The sequence below is a fragment of the Triplophysa rosa genome, linkage group LG21 (assembly GCF_024868665.1).
Source record: "Triplophysa rosa linkage group LG21, Trosa_1v2, whole genome shotgun sequence".
NCBI lineage: Eukaryota > Metazoa > Chordata > Actinopteri > Cypriniformes > Nemacheilidae > Triplophysa > Triplophysa rosa.
In genome coordinates, this window is record NC_079910.1 from 13,726,627 (window position 1) to 13,736,743 (window position 10,117).

Sequence of the window (10,117 nt, forward strand, 5' to 3'; positions counted from 1 at the left end):
CATCTCAATGCTTTGTGTCATTTCTAATTACTTTTATCAACATCTGCTTGGCAAATGTTTGGTGTTTTACAATCTTATGGTGTTTGCATTAAGTTTTTGCTTGCTTTTTTGCTCTACTATTGCATTTTAGAAGAGACTGAGATAAATGTTTGTGAAGGTTGTAAACATGTTAATCCCATGCAGATGCCAAAAGCCCTGAAACAAGCCTGAAATAAGAAAAATTGCAATTTCATATGTACCCTGTTCACAGTTAAACGTACTACTGTATACTGCATGAAAAATCAAATGTGTATACTGATTGTGATGTTAAATTGGATTACACAAAATAAACTCCTATAATAATAACATGTCACATCAATTACATTTTTATTTTTTAATTTTCATAATTGTTTTTTTTTCTGAAAAATATTAGAAAATATGCATTATTGATTCCTTTTCAATTCAAATAAAAGTATAAACCTAAAGAAAGTTCATGCGTGCAGTCAGAATACTGCCCATTTTATTTTTTTTCCCATGGAAAATATATAACTAATTTCAGGAATGAACCATTAAGCATCTTAAAACACGTATAAAAAAACAGTTCTGCAATTTTCATTTTACACCGACTTTGGAAAGAATCTACCGCAGATGCATTGCTACAAGATATCAGAAGGTCTGTAAGACATTCAACATTATTTTCAACATTCATTTTCGTACATAATTAAAACTGTAGGAATTTAACATTATTTTACACTCAGGCATATTAATATTCGGAAATATGAGGACTGCCACATCGCCTGGTGCCTCTGGGAGCCTTAAATGACCTTCACCTTAAAAGTGCAAATAATCCCATATACCCGTTACTTATTCTGACCCACCCTCACGAAGTTAAGTTTACTATCACCATAAAATGCAAATAAGTCAATGACACAAACATCTTACTGGTAATGTACTGCACAATCAATATACCATTACAAACATTTGGTGGGTCACAGTAAAAGGTTGTAGTAAGACAGAGTGTGACAAAAACAGACATTAACCAGCATGGGAAGTTGTGAATGTTAACTTGTTTTATAGTGATATGCATTGTCCAATGAAGTCCACTTTATTCCCACTTCAAATCCGGTTTGGTTTCAAAAACTTCCTAAACCCAATTTTCAAATTCTAATTCTAATCAAACACCCCGAAATATCATCTGCACCTGTTCTTCACAGTATCAACTCTTGATTTAAGTTAGAGTTCCTCTTTTCTTTTCCTTCCTGGGTAGTCCATTCCAAAGAATGATGAGGGTCTCCCATGTATATCTCTCTCCCTTTTAACAAAAGCTGTGAAGGAGGACACACAGTTTCCAATGAAGTGATCGGCCTGGCCGAGGATGTACAGGTCAACTTGAGCAGTGTCTGGACGCAAACTGACCACTTTCACCTACAAACAGCAAAACAACATATTTTATTAACATTGTGTTAAGCATTATGTTCTGTTCTCAAAATAAGGAGTTTGAGCCTCACCTTTCCCTTGAAGAGTTCCTGAATCTCTGCACTGTGCGATTCTGAGTCTGTGGCTATGTATACTGACTGAGCATTGGTCTTTTTTGCCCAAAGTTTGACTGCACGCTGAATTTCAGACAGATCCGGCAAACACATGGTCATGGTCAGCTCCAAAGCGGTCTGACGGTCGTACCCAACGCACTGCGGAGACGCCATGAAGTGAGGCCCAGTGTCCCCTGTGTGTAACATCTTACATGCATTTACCTGTGTGGAAAAGCAAAAACAAGGAATGGAAAAAGACCTAGTCACACAATCTGTATGGCAGAAAATGTTACAATCACACACAAAACTTACCCAGTCAGAACCAATTCTCAAATGGATCCCCACAAAAGGTCTGGTCAGTAGGGTGTTGATTTGATACTCTCCTTCCTGTACCATTCTGTCAGACCACACCACATACTCCTGCAGACCTATATGCTCCTCCAGTACCGGGAACTGTGCTGGGGCTCCTGGAAGAGCCATAACCGGATGCTCCAGTGGAGGAAACCTGCCACAAAAAGAGAAATGAATGGTATAATTTGAACGATTAGCAGTTCAGACTGTTTAATTTATATTTATATGAACATTCAAAAAACATGAACATTTATTTATGAACATTCAAAAAAGATGTTTCGCTTCAAGCATACCTTTTTATCCAGTGGGGTAGGTAGTAGGAGCTGAATGACAAACCTCCAAACAGTTCGGATCGATCAAAGTCCACTTCAATATGGTCCCAGAAGGGGCCGAATGGATTCCCATCCTGTACCAGAAAAAATGGGCTGTGTTATTGTGTATCACAGTGATGAAGGAATACATGCATTTATTGTGGCGTGAAGGAAAATGCAGTTCTAGTAAGACTCCAGTAGATGGCAGTGCGTCTGTAGAATGGGATATAATTTGGTTTGACAATTAAGTAGCTCACAGCTTTTGTTTATAAAAACAATATTCTCAGGGGTGACTTTTACACATTAAATCATACACGTGATTCCATCACCTCTGACAACATATTTTAATATTTAGTAATACAGTTACAAATTCTGTGATTCTAAAAGAGAGTAAATTATAACATTATAACAGTGTCAATGATAGAACAAACTTAGCAAGGAAATGACATAGAAACATAAAACAAGCGTTTAATCAATGTTGCATCTGTTTTCCAGATCAAGATCAGTCAACATTTTTCTTACTGCTGTCTTAGTTCTGTATTCAGAAACTATTCCGCACTCTATACTGTATAATAAACACCTGTTACCTTCATTGGACAAGTCTTCTTGTCAGCGCTCCTGTAAGCAGCAGACTCAAAGCAATAGGCATCTCTCTGGCCCTGGGGCCAATGTTTGGGGGCCAGATGCGTCATGAAGTCCTCAAGACTGATCACTCGGTGGTATTTCTTCAGGGGCTCCAACTGAAAATACTCACTATAAGGGACATGCACCTGTTTTAGAGGGACAGAGAACCATACCATCTTTACTTTGTAGCTTTTCCAAATGATCTACTTAATGACAGAACAGAAATGACTAAAGAAATGGGTGTATGAAATGTGCTTGTCCCGTATATGTGCGTTGTGTTTACGTTTGTAAAAGGATGTGAATGATGTTGGTAAACAATCCAAGGCGGGACAGCCAGTGTTCGGTTTAGCATTTTGGCAAAAGCCAAAGAGCCGAGAAAATGATCCACTTGATTTCCAAAACGACCTGAAGAACAAAACATCGCATAAATGCATTTATTCCAACACAACATTGAATTGAATCGTGGATCTATGCATTAAACATTGCTGTATGCTTGCTTTAAACTGATCATGTATCCATTAAGATCCACTCCTGCATCTAAACATCTCAGATGTGTTTCTGCTCACCCATGCATGGACAATAGAGAATATATCCATTCTCATCCCATGTCACGTCTGTCGCGTTGATAAACGTGCTCGTTGAAAACAACGCCACATGTAAATAAGTTACAATGAAAAGTTTCAAGTTCTTTGGCGTCGCCGCCATCGTGAAGCATCCGCTCTCCCACAATGCACTGCGAGAATGTAGTTAACCCTTCACGTGCCTGAGAGTTCTGGAACCGATTATTCACGATGGAAGAAACTTGATTACAAATAAACATTTACGAAGTAAGAGATAAAAAGGTGAGGTAAAATTAAGCAGATTTGTTATACTAAAATATTTTCTCAAGTTGAGTTGGTCAGTTAAGTGACTGTACTTTATTTCCATGTTTTGACACGAAGTAGCGCTGAAATAATTGTACATTTTTCTTGAGGACATTTTCTTTAAAATATGTTTTTGTTAAATAACTATTTCCTCGGACGCACGTGCCTGTCCCGAAGTTAACTTCCGGTCTGTGTTTGGCTATAATATAACAAGTTATTGTGTATTTATTTATATTAATATTGATTTATATAAATATTTGATTGTATATTAATTGGATTAAATTAAACTACTCAACAGTTATTGATTCTTTACAGTGTACCGGAAGTTAAGTATGGGCCACATTTGTTTATGTTTATGTTGCTGCTGAAACCACCTTGAGCTTCCTGCTGCATTGTACTGAAATTGTGGGATTGTTTATTGCTGGTTCTTTGATTTAACACTAAAAACAACTCGGATAACTATAACTTAAATGTTTAACCACATTTAGATGACCAATTAAGTGTTTGTTTTGCTGTTCAGAGAATGCTTTTGTATTCTCACAATGGGCTTATAGTCACCGTAAGTAAACATTCATTTCTATCTGAAGAGTCTGTTACAGTGCTTCATAATGCGAGTCATGATTGGATAGAATGGATGTCACATGTTGCATATTTTAGTCTGAATGAGAATGTAACGCCTTCACTGCTGCAATGCATCTGAATCCATATTATTGAAAAGACATTAAATGTATCATTAAAACAGAATAAATGTACATGTTTCCCCTACAGACCATTTCACATGTAGTATACACACAGTGTCAAGAGGTGTTGGCCTCTTAGTTCATTTTCAGGGGGTTGAACAGCATAGTTTAAAGCCTTTAAAATGTATGTATGTCATTTGTAAGTGGTGGTATTTTTATGTTTAGCTGGATAAAGCCAGGGTGGTGTTCCAAACCTAGATGACTTTCTTTTGTGGAACCCAGAAGATGTTCTGAGGAATGTTGACTGACAGACATCAGTCCCCCATTCACTTCTCATTGTATGGAAAAAAGAGCACAGTCCGCATACAAAATGTTAATTGTCATAGAAAAAAGAACAACCCAGGGAAAATGCCAAGAGAATTTTATTTTTATGTGACCACAGTGCTCTGTAACATATACACATCCATTCACTCGTCATATCTCTTAGCGTTTCCTTCTGCACTCTGTCATCATGTTTCTTTTTTTCCTGTGTCTACCGCCATCCATTTATCCCTGCTGTCTAATGACCTGACCCAACCCCCATTCATTGAAAAGTTCACATGTGCTCACACACACACATACGCTCACACACCAGACATTGTTTTTCATTGTTAGAGATGACTGTGATTATAATACACCAGAGCGAGACTGCCCTTGCTTTCTAACTGTGCAGTTCTGAAACTAACTTCAGGTGAGGAAGCGAATCAAATCTTCAAAGGCCATGAGATAGAGTTTAAAACAGTCGCTTCTCATTGTGTGCTCAAGAACTGTCTGCGCTAAGCTTTTATGATGAGAGAGAGGAACAGCAACTTGGAGAGAACTGATGTTTCCTCTAAATGAGAATCTGTTTGGTAAAGACTAGCTTTAGATTAAGAACATTCATTTTACTTGTTCAGTCTGGCCCATTATAATTCTGCTAGTCAGGTGATCTAATATTACTAATATTACTAATATTATATTGATTATGAAATTTGGCTGACGATTAATTGTCTAATAAATCATTGCGATTATGACGATTAATTGTCTGTTTTAGAGCTTTGACTTTTAATTCTCATGCATTTTTTATTCAGCTTTGAAACGACCATATTGTTCTGAATATAAAGACTATGTTCTTTTTCTTGGAAATAAAAAATCGGGTCATCATCATACCTAAGGTTTAGGCTTTTACCTGTCAATAATACAACCGCCAAATACTTGTAAATTAAGTAAATTGATGTGTTTTGAGTAAATTAAGTAAATTGAGTGAATTGAAGCCACCATTAAAATGCTATCAGTCATAGAAAAGCTTCTAGTCTGTTTTTTATCACTTGCAAGACTACAATAAAAGTTTACTATATGTTAATGAGATTTTGGTAGATTGGTTTTCACACTGAAATAATATTAAATTGTACTGCAGGTTATTTTTATGGTATATGCTTTAGTTTTTTAAAAAGTGACTGTGTTGTGGTGGTACATTTTACAAGTGTTACCATGTTTTAGTTACAATGTATACAATAAAATATGCAATGTGCAGATGCACTACAGCTCTCCCTAGTGTCTTCTATAGAGATGTGCAATAATTGCGATGATCTGAAACCATCTCGATGAGGTCAAACAATCGCGATGAGACGATTATTTAATAATCGTGACAGTTCGCGCATATAAAGCTCACAAATAATGCAGCATGGCACAAATCTCTTAAAATGTAAATGCGGATTCATTCATGGAGTAATTACTTACCAGGGTTCACATTTTTAATAAAGTTTGAAAGAGTTGTCGGAGGCTTGGTAGTGGTGACGTTGATATCTAGCGACCTTAAGCGTAGTCTGTTTATAGCATCGTGTTATTATATATATATATATGTTGTGTTATAGCTTTTTACTTCTGCCAATTGTATCTTGGCTTCAAAAGTAACAAATGTTGTGCTCATTCGTAAAGATTGTCTTGATAGGCAAAACGTGTAAACATCATAAACCTTTGTTAATCACAGAGCTTATTTTTTGCGATCTTCCAAAAGTCTAATGCGAAAAATGCATAGACTTTTGGTTGAAGGAACCAGCGCGGCGTTAGCCTACAAAAATACGTCATCTCTGAGGTACTGGATTCTGGGGACCAGCATTGTGTTTTGGATGCTGGTCCCCAGAATCCAGTACCTCAGAGATGACGTATTTTTGTAGGCTACAGTGGTTTAAAAAAAACAAAAAACAATTGTAATGAATTATGATTTGCTCATTTCTTCCTCTGTAAGACATTTTAGTGATGATTTTTATGCCTTTGAAAATCTAATCACACGTGAAAGATTAAAGACTCGTCATATCAAATAAATGTCACATTATCTGTTTCTAAATATTATTGGGAAGGAGTGGTGGAGAATTATATGTGCGTATGCAGAGCATTGCAGGATACACCCAAGTGTCTTATCAGCCTTGACCAGAGCCACCGCACTGATGGTCTGCCGGGTGATACTGCTGGCTATTGCTCTTACCTTAAAGTTCAGAGTTTCCTACCTTCCCACACACACTCTCTTCCTCCCCCATCTTAAAAATAAAGGTGCTACAAAAGCAATACCATTAAGTCACAGATTCCCCCAATTTTTTTTAGTCTAAAGAATGTTTTTCCACTGCAATGCCATTTTGTGAAACAAAAGGGTTCTTCAACTCAACTCACTTTTATTGTCACATCACCACGTGTGGTGAGTGAAAGTCTTGGGTGCATACTCCATACAAAGTAGAATGCAGTTAAAGGGGTGATTTAACGGTGTGTCATGCATTCTGACTTCTTTACAATGTTAAACGTGCTGTCTTATCATGCTTGACATGGTCAACTTGTCAAAAAACGAGTTGGATGTATTACGTAGTATTTCTGTGCTTGATACACTCCCCCAAGGTTCGTATAGGTTTCGTAAAGTTTTTTTCAAACATGAAAAACCATTGCGTAACAACTTTTCTTAGTCCCTTATTGGGCAATTCTCCCAGAAAAGCACGCCCCCGGCAAGGTGAAAGAAATAGCCCACCCACGCGTCAACCGACGAGCGAGACCCGCTTACCATCAAGATTGGCTGCGATTGGCTGTGGGCCTGCAGCTGCAGCTCGTTACTCATGCTATACTGAGAGAAGTTGAGGTGTTTGTTTGTTCACTGCATTTCAGTGATGGATGTAATATAAACGGTGGATATAACGCTGGATTTGCAGATCGTTTGAAACTGATAGATGGATGGAACCGCATGCGGTAAGTGAAACTAAGTCAGATGTCTGTGTTTTGTTGGCAATTGGCTCGTACATTCATAATGTAACGTTAAACAACACAAACTTATAGTGAATCAGCAGTTATGCAGGCATAATGCGATGATGTTTGCACGTGATTTAGTTCCTCCCCCCGCACACCCCCAGGAGGTTGTATTTTTCCAGAAATAATCCTACAGCTGTATCTATCTTTTATAAATGATCCAACTAAATACTCTTAGAAGATACAACATATGCGATACTACTCTAGGTACTCAAGAGTAATATGTGATTGGCAGAAACTGCACATTCAACAGGACCTTTAAAGATCGTTTATGAAACCATACAGCCAAAAATGGTATGGCATCTTTAGCTCCTTTATTTTTAAGGATGTTGCTGTCTGTTCTTCTTATTTTAGAGCAGTGCTTCTCAAATCTTTTCAGATACTGGTTCACAAGGTCGATAAAAAATCGTCCACAGCTTTAATAATGCATCAAATTATAAACCCTATGTTAAAGTAGCCTTTAACTTTATTTCAATGTTAATACTTTTTTAGTATTTTATTCATTCATGTATTTCCCATTTTTGCAAAAGACACACAGTGGACAAAAAAAAAACATTAGCCTTCTCTAATGAATCATCCAAATACTCTTTTTGTAAAGATGCTTCAAAGTTTCAATGTTCGCTTTGGGTTTTGATAGTACGTCTAAGCTGTTTATCACCTTCCTGGGTTAACATAAACCAACCATCTGCTTTTCACCAAACACATAAAAAAACATGCTCCCCTTAACCCGCTGCAGTCCCCAATTGAACAGCGTTGGGGGGAGAAGGCAACCGAAAAGCTCATTTTGTGCGCCAAGGACTGAAATCCACTCCAGATGTGTACAAATCGCCTCGTGCTTAATTGCCATTGTTGTCATCAATGACTTTTTTGAGGCGCTGTTTATGATTTTGCTGGGGAATGACAGGGTTAACTGAGAGGACATGTTAAAGTTCATTAAAAAAATGAAGAGAAGGATTGCGGAGAGGCAAGAGACAAAATGAGAGAAGAGGAGAAATCAGGATGACACCCAAACCTGTTAGAGATTTGACTACCGGCTACTTACTTGTAAACAGCCACAGATGTTCCCCCGATGCCCTTCAAACACTCTTTCGGGTTTATTTTAGCGTGCATGTGTGTGTTTCTCCTGTTTCTGGTTCCTGTCATCATGGCATTCGTGTAAAGAGGCAAATATCGGCTTTGTGGGTCCCATGGTTAATCAGAGAGTAATTAGGAGCTGGTCGAGAAGGAATGGTGGGCCGACTTTGCTTTGAAACTCACTCTCCCCTTGTTCCCCATAATAGGTTTTTTACAAGCACTTTTGAGGTGGAGAGAGGAGAGGTTTTACTGGTGTGCGGCGTTTCACAGAGCACTTTAACATCGATCTGGAGCGACTAAATGACAGACCACCTCTCCACCGTAATCAACCTGAGTGAAGCACAGCCACAAAGTACAAAACAAACCCTAAATAAATAAATAAACAAACAATCAGATAACATATTTTAGCCAGGGCTGGGAAATAGCTCTTCCTTTCAAATTGGCGTGTAGTCTTTGTTTTTGCTTTATTTAGAGCTAAAAAGAAAAGTTCTGTCGAAAAAGTGTAGAAATGCTTAACAGTAGTACCGTGCCTACGTTTGTTGTGTGTGATGGAGAGTGAGAGAGACTCAATTTTAGTGGGCACTGCCCAAATTAAATGAGCTCTTTGATTTTTGAACGACATCCTTCTGGACTTAATCAAGTCGGGTCATGTTCTGCATGTGGCTTTATTAAGTGTTTTCAAACTGCGATGCTAGTGGAAAATGTTTAGTTTTCCTTAAGTAATTGTAATTTCAATGTACAAAAGAAGCCATTACATCTTAGCATACAGGGAAATAGAGGTGCATAAATGGAAACTCAACTCTTTTGAATCTACATAAAAACACATGTTGGACCAACAATTCATCCCCAAATATTGTCTCAGTTAGCCTAACAGAGATGTCTGAACAAACCATTGTATGTTGCTTATTTGATGGCTCCCTCAAGTTGCAACATAAGTAACAGATGCTGTTACTTTTTTGTTTTGCTGTTAGTTTTTGGTGATGTTGAGAAATCATCTGTTCATTTACTAATGTTGTATGTAACACTGTAATTGCGGTTGTTGTGTTATTGTTGAGGTGCATGCTTCTATATTACATGTTCATAACACCTTTGCTTTGCAAGACACATTCTGTCTCAGAACACGATGAAATGAAGAACAATAGACATTTCTTGTATTCTTAAGTGTGGAAAAAGAATCTGTCTTTGCCTTGATAAATGACTCATTACACATTAAATAAAGGACGTCAAACTGGTCAGACACAATTGAACTCAAATCATTATGTTGCCTTTGTTTTTTTATCTCACCAGTCTATTTTGTAGGAATTTAATATCACATTTTAAATGACAGTTCAAATGATTATTTGTTATTAGACCAATAAGATACACAAGGTTTCTTTGAACTAGTGCTTTATATATTCTTAAAA

The 10,117-nt window shown here is 37.3% G+C and overlaps 1 protein-coding gene across 1 annotated transcript; it reads right to left on the reverse strand.

The window, feature by feature from the left end:
- Positions 1-464: 464 nt before the first annotated feature.
- Positions 465-3,516, reverse strand: pofut1 (protein O-fucosyltransferase 1). The gene is made up of 7 exons (XM_057319457.1): positions 3,361-3,516; positions 3,078-3,199; positions 2,758-2,940; positions 2,153-2,265; positions 1,821-2,013; positions 1,488-1,730; positions 465-1,404 (listed from the first exon to the last, which is right to left on the reverse strand). Exons 1-7 carry the CDS (start codon positions 3,497-3,499, stop codon positions 1,213-1,215), a joined length of 1,185 nt encoding a protein of 394 aa, XP_057175440.1. The 5' UTR covers positions 3,500-3,516; the 3' UTR covers positions 465-1,212.
- Positions 3,517-10,117: the final 6,601 nt, after the last annotated feature.

Coding starts and splice junctions, on each gene's coding strand:
- pofut1 (XM_057319457.1), bottom strand. CDS start 3,499: ATGGCGGCGACGCCAAAGAACTTGAAACTTTTCATTGTAACTTATTTA. Junction 2,014..2,152: donor CTACCCCACTGGATAAAAAG/GTATGCTTGAAG, acceptor TTTTTGTGGCAG/GTTTCCTCCACTGGAGCATC. Junction 1,731..1,820: donor TGAGAATTGGTTCTGACTGG/GTAAGTTTTGTG, acceptor TTTTCCACACAG/GTAAATGCATGTAAGATGTT.